The sequence below is a fragment of the Heliangelus exortis genome, chromosome 9 (assembly GCF_036169615.1).
Source record: "Heliangelus exortis chromosome 9, bHelExo1.hap1, whole genome shotgun sequence".
NCBI lineage: Eukaryota > Metazoa > Chordata > Aves > Apodiformes > Trochilidae > Heliangelus > Heliangelus exortis.
In genome coordinates this window covers 12,626,994-12,646,858 of record NC_092430.1, presented here as the reverse complement: position 1 = coordinate 12,646,858, position 19,865 = coordinate 12,626,994, and the positions used below count along the sequence as shown (strand labels likewise).

At 39.3% G+C, this 19,865-nt stretch overlaps 1 protein-coding gene across 2 annotated transcripts; it reads left to right on the top strand.

The window, feature by feature from the left end:
• Nucleotides 1-1,386: 1,386 nt before the first annotated feature.
• Nucleotides 1,387-19,649, top strand: LOC139799804 (phospholipid scramblase family member 5-like). Of its 2 annotated transcripts, XM_071752175.1 has the most exons (10): nt 1,387-1,556; nt 3,531-3,714; nt 6,759-6,984; nt 9,581-9,732; nt 13,807-13,849; nt 14,712-14,932; nt 15,866-16,027; nt 17,067-17,228; nt 18,203-18,279; nt 18,366-19,649. In XM_071752175.1, exons 3-9 carry the CDS (start codon nt 6,972-6,974, stop codon nt 18,239-18,241), a joined length of 792 nt encoding a protein of 263 aa, XP_071608276.1. In that variant the 5' UTR covers nt 1,387-1,556; nt 3,531-3,714; nt 6,759-6,971; the 3' UTR covers nt 18,242-18,279; nt 18,366-19,649. The 2 variants fall into 2 exon arrangements, with proteins under 2 accessions (XP_071608276.1, XP_071608277.1); XM_071752176.1 differs by lacking the exons at nt 1,387-1,556; nt 3,531-3,714; nt 6,759-6,984; nt 9,581-9,732 and adding an exon at nt 9,909-11,250.
• The last annotated feature ends 216 nt before the right edge of the window (nt 19,650-19,865 follow it).

Below are 19,865 nucleotides of genomic sequence, written 5' to 3'. Positions count from 1 at the left end.
TAAAAATATGGGTGATTTGACCAGTAGTATAGTAGCCACTTGGTGATCAGTGGGTGGTCCAGCCAAACCAAGGCACAAAACTCCAGCTGTGCAGCTGCGTATCACAGATACACCCTGACAGTTTTATTTGACCCAGTTGGGATGCTAACAGGTAACTGCTGTTGTGTGGGTTTGTTTGAAAATCAGCAGTGGATAAGGATTTTTTTCCATATGTTATCCCTGTTGTTTATCAGTTTTAATAGCAGGAATTAATATGAAAAATAAAATTACATGGTATTCTGTAAGAATTACTTTTCTTAGCTGGTGGGTTTTTTTGTTTGGTTGGGGTTTTTTTTGTTTTTTGGGGTTTTTTGTTGGGTTTTTTTTGTTGTTTTTCTTTTTGTCAGGGTGACAGAGCCCTGAAACAGGCTGCCCAAGCAGGTTGTAGAGTCTCCTTCTCTGGAGACATTCAAAACCCACCTGGCAGTGTCCCTGTGTGATCTCCTGTAGGTGACCCTGCACTGGCAGGGGGATGGAAACAATGATCTTTTGAGGTTTCTTCCAGCCCCTAACTTTCTGTGACTCAATAGGTAGAATGTCTGAAATGCAGTAAGTGCAAACCCAAAACATTTACATATTAAACTAAATTATTAATATTTGTGCTGCATTATTGCCTAGAATTCCTAAACATTGCTACTAAACGTAGAAACCAAATTGGATTGTGTTCCTTAATTCCTTTTATTATTTTTTCAGGGGATGAAAAGCTTTATTAGAATTAAGCTCATCTGAAACGTTATTTTTTCAGTGTGCTAATTAATAGAGCTGGATCATGAATTTGTTAATTAAAATAAATACCTCAGGGAAACTGAAATTAATTTTGATGTCCTAATAGAGTTACCATTGTGTCATTAAATCTTGTGCCTGTCTTATCCATCTCTCTCCTTTTTCTTGCTTCGAAAAGTGAAAAATACATTCTATTTAGTTTGAATTTAGAATTGGAATATTGAGTCGTGACTTTATGAAGATGAGGACTTCAGCTGATAATCCTGGAATAACAATAGGCCTCATGGGAGTGTCAGGACTGTTCACCTCCTATGATCTAAATGAGCACAAAACTGTTCACTCAGTTGCTGGAATTAACTTCTTTCAGTAATTAACATCCTTTCAGTAGTCTACTAGAATGTCTCTAGTAATGTTAGTTTATATTTTCCAGAGAAGGAAGTAGCAAAACTTAATCCTTGGGCAGACTCTGTAATGACTGCCAAAAAATGTTATTGTACCTTAATGAAATGCATTTCATGGATGGAAAGTGGCATCTAGAAGCAAATACTGGGGTCAGCTGGATATGTCTATGTTAGTGCTTTAGTTCATAAAGAGTTTTTTAAGGAAATCTCCTGTTCATCCCAGCTTGTTGTGCTTAAGTGCAGTTTCAGAGCAGTCCTGGAGTGTGCAGACTGATTCCTGCTGAGTGGGACTATATGGGAAGGCATCCTCCAGCAGCACACTGGGGGCCACCAACAGCTTTCCAGTGAGTGCCACACAAGAGCCAAAGCAAAACCCAGAGCCACAGAGCACGGGTGAGTCCTCAGTGCCTCTTCCCTTTCCTACAGATGTGTTGCTGGTGCCCTGTGCTGGCAGCTAATGTGGACGTGGCTGGAGCTGGCAGTGTCTTGGCAAGAGAGATCAGACTGTAGGTGTCACATGATGCAAATGTTGATCTCAATTTCAGTTATTTTTACAGAAGGAAAATATACTGAAATATACCGGTGTTATACTTAGTGTTTTCTGATACTCTGCCTTTCCAGTACACTTTCTTCCAATTTAGATGTTTCAAAGAGCAGAGAAAGGGAAAAGGAGAGGTAACTATGAGAAGTACCAATTTTTCTTCTATAGCATAGCACAATTATTCTAATTTTACTTAAGTCCAGCAAAGAAGTGCTGCATCACCACCAAGAGTGTTAATAGCATTTGTATCCAAAACCTCTGTCATTCAGGGTACTAGAAGACCGAAATAATTTTATTAATACAGGAGTGTATATTGCTTGAGTACTTGATCTCATTTTAGCACTGGGTTCAATGGCAACACTTAATTAGAGACTAGATCTAATTGTTTGAGGATGCTGAGCAGTTACAATTTTGTTAGTCTTGTGGCAGCTTATGACTTCCCAGGAAGAATGCCTTCTGTTTGCTTTCAGCCTAAAAAGTGTTCAGGGGGATTTGGTTTCACGTAAGGAAGGGCAAGGTGAAGTTTCCTTACTGCTGAGTTTGTGCTTAATAAGCAAAGAGAAGCTGAGATGGTTTGTGAATTTCAGTTGAAACTGGCAAATGATTTCTATCCAAAATAAAACTAAAATCAGGTAAAATTTACTTCAGCTTCTCAAAATAGATTAATCACAGTACTGTGTACTAAAGCAAACATTAAAAAATCATAAAATATCTTAATTTTCACTGCAGAGTTAGTGAACTTTGTGTGTACCTCCATAGTGCTCTTGCCAGAGAGCTATGAAATTCTCTCTGACACTCAAACCTAATGAATATTAAAGGATATTTATCAGGAGCAGAACAGCTTCAGGATAGATATAAAAAAATTTCCTCAGAGTGCTCATCAGTTAGAGCAAATCCACTCAGAGGTGAGAGACCAATTTTAAAAATTTCTTTATGGACAAAAAGAAGGTTTGGGTCCAGGGTTTGTGCTGGATACCTTCAGGTCTGGCACACTTGCTTCTTTCTGGCTTTATTTTTGCATAAACCACATTGGTCAGCTTATAGAAATCAACTTCTTCATGGTCACACTTACTCTTCCTTTATCCTAAAATCTGTTTAATATGATACAAATTGAAATATTTTGATTTGGGATTGAATGCAGTACTTTGGACTAATCATTTCATGAAGCTGTTTCAGAACTGTGCTGAGGCAGTGCTGAGCAGCCACGCCCACAGCCCATTGCGGTGTGGTATTTTCATTAGAACAATATTTATAGGTTATTTTAAAAAATAATAAACCAAACCAAACCAAAAAAGAAGCAACCTACTGAATAGAAAAGCAACATAACAAAATCCACTTCCAAAAAACCCTGAGAAAACCACCAATCAACCTCTTCTGCCCCCAAAATAACCAACTGAACAAAATCCCCCCAAAGCCTTCTCCATCTAGAGTGTGAAATGGGGTATGGAAGCTGGTTTATGAATTTCCAGCTGATTGCTGCATTTTGCTGACACCTATATTTAGGCTCTGACCCATAAAACTACTTGCTTGGGGGTAGCACTAAAATTTCTGGTACATAGGGAGTGCCTACGTACCATTTTGAAATGCAAGTGCTTGAAAGATTTCTTTCTTGATGTTTCTTGATCTTTTTTTTACAATCTTTTTTTATTATTTATTTTTATTATTTTTATATTATTTAAATTATTTTAATTTTTTTTTTATTTTTTATTTTTATTGCTATTTTGATCTCATTTCTCTGAGCTTAGCTATATGCAAAATAAAGAGTGGATGGCTGAACAGGTGTTATTTTAAAGGCTGCATTTTTTCTATTAATTCCTACCCAACAGTCACCTTGTGTCAGAGCTCTGCTAAACCTGCCATCCACAGCAATGAGAGGCGCTGGTAGCGCAGCACCGTGCGTGCTCCGTGTGCCGGCAGCACTCACTGCAACGTGATTGCAGATGCCTTCTGAGGGGAGGAGTTCCTGGAGGCATGAGCTGAAGCAAGACACCTCACAAACCAAAGTTCAAGGTGAGATCCATACTATATGGTAGCTGATTTAAGAAATTGATTTTTTTTTTTTTTTTTTTTTTCTTTTTTTTCCCAGCGTGGAAAGAAATGCTGGGTAAGAAACGGAGCACAGAGCTCCTTATTGCACAGGGTCACAGTCTCATAGGCTCCTACTCAGTGCTTCTCTCTGTGCTTAAATGCAAGCATAGGAAAGGGAGGACAGATGTATAATTTCCTCTTAAGAAAATTACAATAATAATGCGTGTTAATGCTGGTGATAAATGATGCTTTGAGGAAAGGAAACTTAAAAGGGAGATAAGTGTTAGTGATCACCCCTCTTAGTAGCAGAGAAGCTCAGGCATTGCTGAATGGGGTTTGGGGTTCATGGTGCCTGCATGGTCTCCTTAACCTGCCTGGGTGTCACAGCATGGCCTTGGCTGCTGGGACCTCAGTAAGGGTGGGCAGGGAGGAGATGAGGTCTCTCATGAACTGTCTAGACTGTAGGGACAAGGAGAGGCAGTTCCTGCTTACCCAGGGGGGACCAATAGTGATGCACTGGGGAAAAATTAGTGTTGTTTTTACCAATCCAAATATGAGGGTATATGTCTTGCACCAGATTCATAGAGCAGTTTTCCGAGCAGCAGGGAGCAGGACAAACAGCTTTTTTCAATACTATGCTGTTGTCTCCTGTTTTACTCTTGGTCCTCTGGCCACTAGTGAAGGTGTTTTTTGTGAAACTATTGCCACACTGTGGCTGTGGTACCTGTAGAGGAGTTATTAGGCTCCAGGAAAGCAGGTAAGGTATCTTTGCTTTACTAATCCACTTGGTTGACTAATTCTATATGCTTTCTGGGGGAAAATCTGTGTTTTGGGATAATGATGTCTTAAACAGGTTTTCTACATGCTACTGTAGTTTGTGTAGTAATCATTAACTACAATTACATTTATATCAGTTTAGCAGGGCTGGCTCCCTGTGCTTTTGGAGTAGTGGAAATTATAGAAAAGACACAACATAAATTTTCTTTAAAGAAAAACAAAGAGTCTAGATTTATAAACTCCTTCAGCCAAGCTAGTCACATTGATTTTATTGGATCCATTCTACCTTGCTTTTTCTGAGGGTTGCCCATCACTTTTATAATCTTTACAGCACAGGATGGAATGATTTTGACCAATGTGTGAGTACTGGTTTAAAAATAATAATAAAAAAGCCAAGTACTAAGATTAAAGAAACTATTAAATAAAGAGTTTTATTTGTTAAGACCTATGCCAATACAAGACTATTGTTTACAAATCCTGCAGAAATCTATGGTGTCATCTACTGAAATTATTGCTTCAGAATCAAAGAACAAGAATCAGATAAGAGGGGACATTTTGAAAGATACAGATAATTGTGAAAGAAATGGAAAACCACAAAATATACTTCAAGCCCAGTTTTATATTTTTCTATTAGTTATTTACTGCAGTTTTGCAAGTAGTGTCAGAAAACTAGTTCTTTGGGGGAGAACTGCTTCAGGAAAATGTTTATTTCAGAAGTGGGAGGATAATAAAACCTGTCCTCTGCAGATGAGTAGAACTGCTGGTGCCACCTTGGTGGCTTTTGCCTGGCAGCCACAGTGCCACAGGTCCCAGCACTGCCAGCATGTCCTGTCCCATCCCAGAGCCTGCAGATGCTTGTGGGAGTGACTGGGGCCGGTCCTGTGTTAGAGTAACTGAGTACAGAACAGGCAGCCTGTGTCAGTGGCCATGGGTTCCTCCAGGCCAGTGAGCGAGCTGTTGGCCTTCTCAAAAATGATTTTTATAAATGTTTGAAACATCATCTTTCTGCAAATATGTGCCTTGTCTATTTTTAGGCACACTTTTCTTCCTCTTGCTTTCTGCATCAACAGAATCGGGATTTTTCTTTGGTTTGATTTTCTGGAGTCTAAAATAAGTCTTTATTCAGATTTAAATGGAGGTGGGTGCCATCTCATCCAAGTTGTGTCAATCTTCTTGCCAGTCCAGAGGATTGTTTAGTGCCCACTTTTCAGCAACCAAAGTTTTAGTCTCTGGGCTGCCTTCCCTCCACACATGGTGTTTTCAGGGGTTTCAGCTGCTGAGCCAGGCTGTGTTGCCACCACATCCTGTTTTCACTTCTTTCATAGTTAAACCCAGGGCCTTTATGTGGACTAGTTAAAATAATAATCTTCCCGATCTTTTACTGTTTTTTTAGAGGCATTTGTTGCATATTTTTCCTTCAGAGATCCTCATAAGCATCTTCCTTAGCTGTAAGCTTTGGAATTAAATCTTCTTGAACATACTTCTAAAAGATGTATCAAATCAGTAGGGCTTGTCAGCAGGAGTGAGAACAGAAAATGGTCTCCAGCACCTCACTCTGCCTTGCCTGGCTCAGTGCATAGGCTCTGCCATTTTTACAGCTGTGCATCATATCTGTCTGCAGATCCTGTGTGCGTGTTGATCTCCATGGTGACTTGGGCACTTGAGGCAGAAATATGAGCTGGTAAGTCAAGGTTACTCTCTCTCTCCTCCGCCTTTCCTCTCAGTGCTATGCTGGTGATTACATGTTTTGGTATGGATGGTGCTTGCCTGGAGCAAAGCACAGCCACTCTGTGGGATCAGCAAAGCACAGCCCTGCAGGGATCAGCAGAGCCCCGTGAAAGAGGGGGAGTGTAAGGGGGGGCTTACAGGCTCATTTTCTGGGTCTGGGTGCAGGCATCACATCCCTTATAGGGAGGCTAATGCTATGTGGACAGAATACAGTGAGAAATCCAACCAGCTTTTTCTGCATTGTGCATGGTAAATGTGGACTGGGGGCAGCAGTAGGGAAATGCAGATTATCTCCTCTGTCTTTACTGGATACCCCGATAAAAGAAAACATAAATATTGAATTATAGAGAGAGAATTTGTGGAACATCAGAATGTATACATACAAAATAAAGCTGAATTCTAGGTGTAATGTGATCAGTTAGCCAGTGGGCACATTGAAGTTTTGCCTCTTTGTATTCGCAAAACCCTTTCCTTTTACTATTGGTGCAAACGACTTGAATAATGTTTTTCTTGTTTGTTAGCATCATCTCCCCCTGTTGTCCGTTGACATAAAATGCAGTGTTCTGGAACATGAGAAAGGCAAAACATTTCCTCCAGTTCTTTGTAAGCTGATATGAAGTACACAGACACCTTCTGAAGTTTTGTGCATGCTGTGCTCTTTTTTTCTTTGCTGCAACAAGAAAAGCCTTTTCTTTTAACCTGGCTTCCTTTGAAGAAGTAACTCAGGAAGCTTCATGGCCTCTCAAGGTAAGTGCATCTATAGTCTGTATTTTTAGATCATGTTTACAGAAAACTACAGTCTTGTACATTTCCAGCAATCAGCAGTCTGATGAAATTAGAGTTTCAGGCTAAAACCACGCCAGCCAAAGCACAGTTGTTTTGGCTTTCTTTAGTTTTTCAGTGTTCAAGAGGCTCCCACGGAGACTAAAATCTATACTGGAATATTATTTGAATAAAATACGTTAAAAAATGTTAGCATCTCCATTCAATCAGAAAATTTAGTGTTTGTACCTCTGCGCTTAAACCTTTCAGTATAGAATACGTGGGAAGGGCAAGTGCTGAGCCAAGGGTACTACTGTGTTTGCACGCTGCTTTCCTATGCCACTTTGAAAATACCAAATCAGCAAATGCTTTTCACTTTCAAAAGTGGCCAGAGTCCTCATATAACCACAGAAGAAAAAATTAATATCTGAAAAATAAATCTGATCAGATCACTCCTATCTGGATTTATTTTTGTTACATGTTGCCTTTCAGCTGCAGCCAGTTGAGTACTCAGGATTACAGAAAAACATTGCAGTACACTGATCTAAGAAACCTTCAAAATTATTCTTTCCATGCTTTTAGATGCTTAAACTAAGTAGAAGAACATGAATGTGTTTTATCTGAACATGAATGTAATTACACAGGGGTCACCATATTGTGACATACACAGGCAGACGTGAGCCCACGAAGTTTCAACAATGTCTGTTCATGTTTGCCAAATGTTTACCCCTCTCTTTCCTCATGAAATAACACTCGGGATATTCTGCATTTATAGCACTACAAGTTATACAGCAGTAAACAGGTTTTACAGCATTGTTGTACTTTTTTAATATATTTTTTACCCTGAGAGGCATGTATTTTTTCTTACCTTTAGCCATATAAGAGATCTGGTTTTGTATATTTTTAATGTGTGTTTTTTACTGGAAGCAGCAAAATAGTCCTGTTGTGTCACTGGGTTCTCATAATTAAATAAATGTATAATACCCTTCTTCTAGGAACAATCAAGTCTCCAAATTATGATCACACATAACTCTCACTATATCATACAATAACTTATAGTTTTCCCATACCATAAATGAAATGAGAAACATCCATTAAAAGAGACAAAGTGTCGGAGTACCATGGATTGCCATCAATATTTAATGTATTTACTGTTTGATTTCTGTATAGCTTAAAATTTGACAGGTAGAGCTGCAATTTGTTGTCTTTTTTCTCCTTATTTTTCAAGAATAACACTAACACTGGGCCTCTTCATGGCATTTCATGTAACAAAAAGAGTTATGGCAGTAACAGAACCCTGTGAGGTAAAATGATGCACAGAAGTATATAAAATATTTATTACACAGTTATACATTTTTAAAAGCCAGCTACAAATTCAAAGGGGTTACTACTTCTTCCTGTGGCCTCAGACTTTGAAAGAAAGCAGTGGCAGCAAAGATAAATTAAGCTGAAAATATGATTAAACGATGAATCAGCCACAGCAAGTTCAAATAATGCTAAAGGATCAGATCTAAACCCACAACAGCAAGAGAGAGATTCAGATTTAGAGCCAAAATTCCTTCTGGACCTCAAACCCTATCAGTGTAGTCATACATGAGTCATGCCTCAGTGTAGTCATACATGAGATAGAAATAATCAGTCTGGAGACTGCTTCACTGCTGAAGCACAGGGGCTCAGCATAATATGAGGAGCTGCCATTTCTATGCCAGAGGTTCAGCTTGTTCTTTTTGGGCAGAGCCAGCACTCCTGAAGGCTGTGGAAAGATGCTTTTAGCAAAGGCAATAGGAGTTTGTTGAGACTGAAAAGGCAAACGTGGTTAGTGCCCTGGGGAGATGGTGTCTGTGTGTCTGAAGGGGTGTGGGCACACAGTGCTTCTAACAGCAAATCCTCTCATTGCCTTCAAAGCACTGGCCAAGGCAACGATCACTGTGTCCTAAAGGACGTGTGTGCAGTAGCAGACCAGAAAACACAGCTTAAAAACATCTGATCTTTTAATTAAGATAATAATGAGTTATCTTTAATGCTGTAAGAGGCTGTAGACTTTGATACCAGGGCTGTAACATCCAGCTTGGGGAATCCGAGATCCCTGGAAAGGTTATCTCTAATTAAGGGAAAATATGCATGCCCTCCAGATGCTAGGAAGCATCTTGCTAGCAGCAGCCCCTCAGTAGCTCAGGGCACATTAGCAGGCAGGGCAGCTCATGGGGAGCAGAGCTGAGCAGCCTGTGCTGAGGAGCTTGTGGCCACCTTGTGTGTGATGCCAGGCCACCTCCATTCTTGTCCCACAGGCAGTGCTAGCAAGATGTCAGAGCAGATCAGGTACACTCCAAGACCACATCTCCTTGCTTGGTTTCATCTAAAGTGATGCCACTTCATGTACTTCAACACTGCTTTATAAAATGAACCATCATGTTCCAAGTGTGTGGCCATCAGAATTTGTTTCAGATTCTGCCTCCTGATCTGACCAAAAGTGCTACATAGTCACAGGCAGAATGTGACATTTTTGTTTCAGGTTTGACCTAAGCAGTTAGCTGCTATTTGCCTCTGTTCATATCTGGTTTATTTTCTTCTCTTCCTGCAGAGTCTCAGGGAAAACCAAAGCCAATCTTTAAGGATTACCTCCCTGGTTCTTCTGACCTTCCTGAACAGAATAAGCCTGTTGAACCAAAGAGTCTCTGGAAGCAAACAGCCCACACTCATAGCTTGCCACCTGGACTGGAGTACCTGAACCAGGTCCTGAATCTTTCGAAATGTTAGAATTGCATTGTTTTCCTTGTAGACTTTGGTACCTTGGGGAGTGGGTTTGCTTGGGTGTTTTCTTGGGGGAGGGAAGGTGGAAAGGCTTTTTTTTTTTTTTTTTTTTTAATAGTACTGTGAGTTAAGGAACATAGGAATGACAAATCCTCTCTTCATTGCTGCCATTCATTTCTACACAAATTCATTTGTTGTGCAAATGCTCTCCTTACATCAAAATCAGTTTTCTTACCTCTCAAACTTTTTCTAGGTCATGGTATTACCCCTCTCATTGTCCCCTCAGTTTCCTTCCAGCTCCTTTAGAGATCACTCTCAGGACTATCAATCTGAAGTTGATTTCTAAAAGACTAAAACAGGCAGTAAGTGAAAGAATTGTCACCTCCTTATAACCTGTCCTATGAGGATAAACATTCAGCTGCCCATCTTGCTCCATGAAACCCCTCAGCTCCTGGAGCTCAGGCTGGTGATGCCCCACAGTTCTGCTCCAGAAGTGTCATCTATATTTTTTTACCTTGAGGGTCACTGCTGCTGGTGCTTTGACACTGACTCCAGTTAGCACTTCACAGGTGACTGGATTCTGCCACTCTTATATACACTGAATAACACTTCATAACCCCTGCCTGGTATGGGCAAGGACAGGGTCAGGCCCCCATGTAGTCATGTTGTGATTCTGATACACACACCTCTCCTGTGTTATAGTGGTTCTGGGGAATGTTTATTTTGCTCCAGGTCTGTATTTTAAATATACATTTCTGGTAGGTTTGTACAGAAGCAGAAGTAAAATGTATTTTATATTTGGAGCTAAGATGTTTAGATAGCTAATGAAAGGGGGAGACTTCAGAAAAATCTTTCATGTGGAGTTATGATTTTCACTTCATGCACAAAATGATGTGTGTTGTCAATTACATGAGCATTTGCTTACTGACTGTGGGAGCTTCATTTTTTAGTCTAAAAGCGATTGAGATAGTGAATACTTGGCAGGTTACACATTCAGTCTCCTGTATGAACATGAATTATACCTCAGATTTACTCATACACAGTGAGCAAGCAAATTCTATTACTCCATTTTCTAGAAGCTTTACATCCGACATAAAGACAAAAGAGCAAGTGGCTGTCAGAACTAGAACTTGAGACTTCATTGATGCTTGTCCTCAGCCCAGTAACCATGAGTCTGTACTGCAGCCCTTGTCAATTCTTTTTAACTTTCTCTGCAGTCTGAAGAGTGGAAAGCATGAGTGCAGTGCTGATCAGTGGCATGGACCCACAGCATCTCCATGCCTTGCAGAGCATTTTGGTGTGTGGTGCTGAAGCTGTGCTGGCTGTGTGACTGATGAAACAAGCTTGTGCAGGATAGATTGGAGCAGCAAGGAGATCCAGCTGGCCAGGAGAAAGCTGCCTGCATAATGAATGTGAGATTCACAGCTGCCTTGGTCATCCCTTGGGATTTATCCTGATGGACAAAATCTCAAATTAATGAAGAGGTTTCTAGCAGAACTGGTAAATTTTGATGCCATTGGGAAGACTGGAATACTGTGCATTATTTTAGTAGTGTGTGTACTGGGGTAAGGTGGGCCCAACTTGAAATGGGAACAGGCAGTTGCTACTGGAAGGCTCTGAGGAATTGGGAACTTGTTTTAAAGCAAGGCTGTGAGAATTTAATCTTTAGACTAACTAAATGCTACCAGAGCGAGAAAACTGTGACGGGTCTCACCCCTAGAAGAGTAAATAGCCTGTGGGGAAAAGAGACATTTAATTTGTAGAATGATATTACCAGAAGAAAGATTGTATAGAAAGTGGCTGTGAATAAAAACAGGATAAAAAATAGAAATGGGGTTCTGGGATTATAGATTTGAGAAGGCTGAATATATTTCCTAATAAGACCCTGGTGTGTTTGACTCTGAAACAAAGATACAGATTTAGTGAATCTCGGAGATCCCTAGAGTCTTATTCTAAGCAGCAGCTCAAGGACACAGCATATAGTGCTGGATGACAGGGAAAGAAAACATCTGCCATGCATTTTAGGGCCTGACTGCAATATTTCACTCTGCAAATAAAACACCTGGAGTCAGTCAGGCTGAGGAGCGAGGCAATAAGCAGCTCAAGGAGCACCAGAGAAGGGCAATAAACTGTATCTCTTCTGGCAAAATGATACCATGCTTCCTATCATTATCACAAAAGTAACACTTTATTTCCTACAAAACATGTTACTCAAACCTCATGATTATCTTTACAGACACAGTTTGAGGAACTGGCTGGTGCCCATCACAAAATTAGAGGGAGCCTCTACCCAGAGCAGGAATAAGCAGAGACCTCAGAGAAGAATTTTCTAAGTAATTCAACAATATGTTTTGCCATTATTCAGTCTTAACAAATCTTCTCATAAGCTTCTCAGTTTATAGCCGGTTAGACTGATCAGATATAAATTTAATGCCCACAAAACTGAATTCTGAGGATTACCAGTGTAGAAGGAACTTTAACACATATATAACATATAAACTGAAGATGGCTCAGACCCCTGCAAACCGAAGAGATTTAGACACTTTCAAATGCAACTGCAGAATTCCCTTAATCCACAAGTTTCTCAATAAAACAGGCATCAGAATAGCTGCCTTGCAGAAAGCAGGGAAAGGCAAAACAAGCTTAACAAGTGGGGCTGCCACATTGTCTCAACATTGTTTATTGTTCACGGTAAACCAATACACAGACCAAAATCACTCAAAGCTTTTAACAGTTCAGGCTCATTAATTTTCTTTTCCCTGGAAAAGTCTGTGTGGGGCAAAGAAATCCCTATTAAAATCACTACTAAAATACGAAAATAACCCTACCATCTTTGACTTGTTTATTCCTTCTTCATCAGCAGAACACTTCCCACAAGCTCCAGGAGTTCACATTGCTCATGAAACCTAAACAAAAAGCAGCAAATATTCTTGGAAGAAAATTTTAAAATCCAAGTATTTTTTTATTGTTTCAATAACTGGCATGCACATTTTGGAGTTTAATGAAAGGGATAAAGAAGTTTCTCTTTGAAGCTTTGCAGCCTGAACTAGCTGCAGGAGGGGAATAGAATTGAAAAAGGACTGCAACAGTTTGAATATGTACCAGGCAAGATTTATCAGTTGTAAAATATACAGATGCTGGAGACCTGTGACATGCTGGTCTCAGAAGGACATTGTGTGCTTTCTGTCTGCAGCTGTGAGTAATGGCAAAATCCTGCGCCAAGCGTTTGCCTGTCAGGAATTTAAGGAAAAGAGATTAGCAAAACTGAAACTATCACATAAAACTGAAAGGTAGACTGAAATTAAGTCTTGCTGGTTTTGTAACACTAATGGCTGTTCTTTAAAAAAGAATAACGTCAGAGGGACAATAAGCACATCAAAGTGAAGTATTATGGCAAACGGTTTTTCTCCTGATTTTTGTAACCAGCTCACAAGGGAAGACAGTTTCAGCCAGCCGAGAGGTTCTCCGGGGAGCTGTTTTTGTTTTTTTCTTCTCATTCTGGCATCCTGACATGGCCATGTGCCAGATTTAGGGTGCAGGGCTCCTGTTGCCAGAGATCAGAGCATTAAAGCATCACCCAAAAGCCCTGCTGGGCTGCTTCATCTGGGGCCCTTAGGATGCATCTACTCCAAGTTTTTAATCTGAGCCCAAACTCTCCCTCCTGTGCTGCCTCCTGTCCAGCACCAGGCCTGGCTTTGGGGTAATGGGCTTCCCCTCTGCCAAGACCAAGAAGGAGAAACAAGAGTAAGAAATGGGTCCTGTTTCTCACCTACATCTTTCTTTTGCTGTTGTCTTCCTAATTCCCTGGACAAAGATTGTTTCTTCGGATGTGTGGGTGAATTACATGAGCACAGCACCCAACATCACACTTTGCTGTCATCATTTCAGAGGGGTATCTAAAGCATCACTTGGGATAACCTTCAGGCACCAAGCTTTGCACCTCTGAAAGGAAAGGGAACCTAATAACAAGGAGAAAAGCAAAAAAACCAGACAGGTGTTCACTGGCAGCCGTAGACCTTTCCAACACTCACCATCTTGTTTATTTCTTTTTAACAGCTGGACCAGATAATTATTCATCAGCAAGTGGAGCTTCTTGAAGGTATGGTGCAATTTTTGTCACTCTTTAACTGTGCTAGTACACAGGGATGTCCAAAAGGATTCCAAGTCTTGCCCCCAGCTTGCTGAAGGCATTATGAAGCCTCCCATTGACCTCTTCACAGGCTTGCAAAGTGGACTTAGTGTGGTGAAAATTTGCTTTCTTTATGCCTCTTCCAGAACAAACCAATGGGAAGAGAAAGATTACAGTGAATAACCCCTACACCAGTCCTAAATACTCTTCTCAGAAACCTCTCTGTCGATACGTTATTAAAGTTTAACCATCTTTATAATCCATGGAAAAAAATTTTGTATTTACCAGTAATTAACATGCTATGAGGAACAAAGCAAATAAAGAAAGGAAGATCAGAAGACCCAAAATTATGCCAAAGAGTTTCTATTTATAGCTTGTCAAAATTTCAAAGTACTGAACAAATATTTAGTTCAGAAAGTAAAATATTTTTAATGCATTTCTCCCATTCAAAATGTTTTCAGCCTGATTCTTGGACAGCCTGATTCTTCTTCCTGATTCTTGGACACCTTGCTGGGTGGAAGTTTTGTCACTGAAGTGGGACAGCCTCATTTTGCTGCTTTTCACAGATGGTTAAGAAAAAGCCCAAATCAAACCACAGGATCTGAGTTCTGTTTTGTGACGTGCACCTTATCATACAGCAAATCAAAGCCTTAGAACTCAACGTTCCTTCAAAATACAGACCTGACATTATTATTTTCTTGTAATTGTGTATTATCTTCTTGTCACTAATCAAAAACGATTTTAAAGCAGTCCCATAGAATTTTAAAATATGTTTATACATATTATACATGTATAATACCAAAGTAATGTTCTACTTGTTTTGCTTTACTAGCCATACTTGGCACAAAGACCTCCAGCAAATATGAGATAAAAAACCATTTGGGGCAACGAGTTTACTTTGCAGTAGAAGAAAATGGTTGCTTTGATCGGAACTTGTGTTCACCTGTAAGGTCTTTCACCATAAGAATTGCTGATAACACAGGCCGGGAAGTGATAACAGTGAACAGACCCCTGAGATGCAACAGCTGCTGCTTCCCCTGCTTCCTGCAAGAGGTGAGGGAATCCTAATTGCCTTTTGTCCCAGCATCTTGGGCAGCTTTAATGAAGCCTTGTGCAGCCCTGTGGGCGTGGCAGGAAGGAATTTGCCTCCACCTCTGAGCCTGGGGGACTGCGTAACAAGTACCAAGTGATAAGCAAGGCCCTTCTGATGAGTTATATTCCCAGTATGCCTCTTTCCTTCCATGGGAACTCACTTTCCTACAATCCCAAAGAAAACCTTTGTGTCTGGCCATGCAGATGTCTCTCCAGCCAGGTAACACCCCCACGAGCACTTGCCCTGACGCAGACTCCACCCTACTCCCAGAGCATGAGGGATGGAAAATCCCTCGAGACCATTAGTGTGTGTGGATAGGACTGGGAAGCAGTCTCTGAGGAAGCCAATGCTTTGCTCCATAACTCTACCTCTTTGAGGTCATCTATCTCTGGGACATTGCAGAACTTGGAAATAAGCTGCTTAGAGTGAAAAATGCAGATCCTACAAATTTTCAGATATTTTCTCCTTATTTTTGTCTCTCCTTTATTCAGACATCATTCTTGTTTTTCAACTCATCTACTACTTTGTCAGTATTGCATCGGGATTTAAAAAAAAAAGTCCTTTGGTAGCACAGCTACTGTATAAAAAAAGCTTATACGGTACTCACTGATTACAGTAAGAAAAAATTTTCCCAAGGTGTGGTTTTTATAAAATCTTACATGTAAGATGTTATCTTCAAGTGCAACTTTTGAGCTTCATATTGCCCACTATATTTAAAAATGCAATTAGACCACCTTGTAATTTTCAATTGACAGGTTGGTAAAATTATATATAATTATATTCAATAGATAAATATTTAGTCATTATAGAAACACTATACTCTTCTGGGCAAATGCACTAATATAAAATTACTTTATATCATTTGTTCTGTTTTCTTTTCTTTTGTTTGCTAGTTAGAAGTTCAGTCCCCCCCGGGTACAATAGCTGGGTATGTTTTGCAGAACTGGGACCCTTTTCGGCCAAAGTTTACAATACAGAACGAAAGTAAAGAAGATGTACTAAAAATAATTGGCCCTTACACAACTTGTGGCTGTTTTGAAGACGTTGACTTTGAGGTATGTTTCTATGAGTGCTGAGAATTTGAAAGTTTTACTACTTTTAATAAATTTCTCACTCAAAAATCCTGTTATCCCACTCTTAAAAATATTATGTGTGTTGCTACAATTAGGGAACAGAAGTACAAGAATGTGCATTGGGGTTTCTGACTTGTACACTCAGATTCCTACAGATATTTTCTGGACAAGAGTGGCAATTCCTTCAAGGAAATAAACACATCACTAAGAGAAGGTCCTGGTCCTCTCCAGTGCAGGAGCACTCAGCCACTGATATTTAGAGGCTCAGGGCTCCATCCCACATGCATTTACTGTTACTGACACAGTCCCCTGAAGCTTGTGGCACTGATTCTGCTGCCTTCACTACTCTCAGAGTGAGAGCCACAGGCAGGATTAGTGTCCAATGTGTCTACACCCATTTGACAACATTCATCAGGAGAAAAATAATTCTGAACAGCTATTGAGATATTTAAGGGATAAGAGGAAGAATGGGATATGCTGAAAGAAACTCTGGACAGAGCTTTTTGTTGCAAACAAAAAGCTTTGCCTTAGTTAAGAGATCATAAAAGATCTTCTGTGGTGATTAACTCTTTAACCAGAATTCTTCACAGTCCCAAATTTCAGTATGCTGTGAGAAACATGCAGGTGGCTACATGATCCAGAACATACCTCTCAGCTGTAGGGAACAGTAGTCCACAACAGCAATGGTGCTGCTGTGGCCCGGAGCATATCAGAAACACAAGAGAGAAAATTATTGTGAAGGGAGAAGAGAAGCTGTATAAACTTTCATAGTTGATTTCCTTCAGTTTTCTTTCAGCTCTAATGATACTGATGTTCCCAAACTTGAGACTTCGTCTTGTGTGCCACTCCTAAAGGCAGATGTGACACTAATAGAGCATCTCCATGATAAGAATAAAAGAAGAACCTGACAACTACAGCACACTCTGTGTGTCAGGGTGCAGTCATTAATTTTGTGGAGACATAACCAGTGTGTGCTTGATGTACTTACATTTAGGTTTACTCCTATTTTTTATCTGTGCAGGTAAAAACTCTCAATGAGATGTCAACGATTGGCAAAATTTCCAAGTATTGGTCTGGATTTGTAAACAATGTCTTTACCAACACTGCCAACTTTGGGATTGAGGTCCCTGTAGATCTTGATGTGAGGATCAAGGCAGTGATGATTGGTGCTTGTTTCCTCATTGTAAGTGTGCAAACCCAAAAGGTAGATCTATAGATGTGGGCCTACAGGTTGGGATTGAAGGGGGCATTGCTATCAGCTGGGACCCTGCAGAGGCATAAATGTAGTGGAAAACCAAGCTTTCTATATAAAAGAAAAGTTAATTGAAAAGATTTTAATTTTTATGGCTACTTTTGTTGGTTTTTAATTTTTTTTAGCTTCTTTCGGTTCCTAAAATTTTTATTTTGTTATATGAAACTGTTTAAACCGTATTCCACATGCAAATCAGGATCTTGAATGGTAGGATCAAATACCAACATATGTGTCAAACCTACCAGACTCACCTGAATGACTTATCTGCTATGTTCGAATGGGTATATGAACCAAAACAGAAGTTATGTTATTTCTAATGGCAATTTCAAATGGTAAGTGCCACTCCAATAGTTCTGCAAGTGCTGCATGTGTGATCTTCAGGTCACATTAAATTTCCTATAAAAATTTCCTTGTGAAGATATTCCCAAGAGAAGAATTGTATAAAAAGAAGAAAACTCACTGCTGGGGTAAGGCTGACGTTAAGATAGATGTTTTCTAAAATTACAAATTGAAGTTTGCTGTGTACATTTTTTTCCAACAGCATTGTGATAATTTTCACATGCAATGGTTTCAAAATCATCTGTGACACATCAGAGAATATAAAACAAAAAGACAAAACTGTTTAAATGATTTACTGGAAAGTGTTTGCTTTAAAAGAATAACAAAAATCCAGATATTTTGCTTTAATAAGGTTAGAAATATAACTCTTGTGACACTTAAATTGTCAAATTATGTACTCTAGAAAGCATGTTGCTCCATGGCAGAGTAATAGAAGTAATAGAGTAATCTAATTACTTTGTGGAAAAAAAAAAAAAAAAAAAAAAAAAGGCCTATAAGTAAGAGTTTTGATAGTAATTGTTGCATTTTTGTACCTTCTTTACTGTTTAAAGTTTGTTTATTTGTAGGACTTAATGTTCTTTGAAAACTCTTTGGATGGATTATAACAAGATGACAGAAGCAATAAAATATGCACTGTGTTTCAGTAAGTAAAAATGAAAATAAATTGATCGTCTTGCTTTGAAGACTTATATGTTAGATACTTCCTAATTCTTTTTCATTTTCTTCCAGAAATCCCTTGAGCTTTCGACATGATTTTGAGCTGCACAAATCCCTGTTCCTTACAGGAAAAGAAAGGGAGCTAATGATGATGTTTATTAAAATATGCCTCATGTAAATAATAATTTCTCACTTATTTTCTGTGTGCTGTAGCTAAACACATTCTTTTCACACAGAGAGCTGCTGCTTTAGAACAGTGCTATTCTCTGCTTTCTCTTTTGATGTTCCTGCATGGGAAATCATGAAAGATTAGATGAAGGCTTGGAGCATCACTGATGGAATCTATGTTTAGAGAAACCTTTGATGTTTTGCAAGTGGCAGTACCAGTTAGTAACCATGTGAGGGTGTTTTTGCTTTTTCATAATTTTAGAAGTAATTTTCTGATTTGTTATTTAATTACTGGTAACAAACTGAGATTGAAAGTAACAAATATACAAACATCACCCAATGGGAAGTTCAAGTTGTTATCTGTTTCACTGAGCTGAAAGAAGGGAAGGGATATTTTCTAGTAAATTAATTTTATGGTAAAGATTTGTTTAAATGGCAGCCAGAAATTAGGTTTCCAGTACACTAGACTTGGAAACATAAGCTCTTTTCAGAAAATCTGGTCTTGAGCTGCCTTTACTGAATGCAGGACATAACATTTGAGAGATGGTCCTCTGTGTGCAAGGGACACACAAATCACTTTGGGTTTGAACTGTCTGGTGTTGAGAATTCTTGCTCCCATCCACTCAGTTCTTTTGTTCCTCTTACTAATAGCTGGTGGTTTATAACTTTTCATTCAGCTTTGCAGGAGGCTGCCCTAGAGTAGAATTATTCTTTTCCTTTGGCAATCTCAGGTATTTCCTGTAACAGGACTGTGCGATAGAAGTTTTCTCTACTTCAGATAGCAGTTTTACTTAGCTGTTAATTCCTGCAGTCACAGCTCTTCCTACTGTTCCCAAACATTAGTGAAAGAAGGCTTTCACTAATACAATCTTCCTATGTCAGGCTATCCATAATACATATACAAGACAAACAGAAAAAGCTTTGTTGTAAAATATTTGCTGTATGAACTTGCTTATGCCTCTCTTAAAAATGAGTCCTCAAGAAGAAAATCATTACCATACAATGCTGGGGGTAAAACCAAATGCTATCACAGTCATTGGTCAAGTTTCCAAGGGGAGTACTTTGCAGCTCACTGTGAATGCTGGGTTTCTTTAGCATGAACTACTAATCCAGGTCTTGTAAATAACACATAACAGAAAGGAGAGGAGATAATGAATAATTCATAAAAATTAAAAAGAACTAAATTTATCAGGTGATTAATTCTCAACAAATATTTAGACTAATTTTAAATTAATGTTCCTGGATACGAATTCAAACACAGTGAAGTCAGGAAGTCACGATTTATGTTCCCATAGAGAAATTCCCTCAGGAATGCTTATAGATTTAAACAGTGTGCTTTGGATTGTACACCATGTTTTAGTATTGATACAGATTTACATCTGTCTTGAAAATAAGTGTGGTTAA

What these genes read in the sequence shown, in the direction of transcription:
- LOC139799804 (XM_071752175.1), top strand. An exon ending in GACTGGAGTACCTGAACCAG is followed by an intron (nt 9,733 to 13,806) that starts GTCCTGAATCTT and finishes TCTTTTTAACAG; the next exon opens with CTGGACCAGATAATTATTCA. An exon ending in TCCCCTGCTTCCTGCAAGAG is followed by an intron (nt 14,933 to 15,865) that starts GTGAGGGAATCC and finishes TTTGTTTGCTAG; the next exon opens with TTAGAAGTTCAGTCCCCCCC.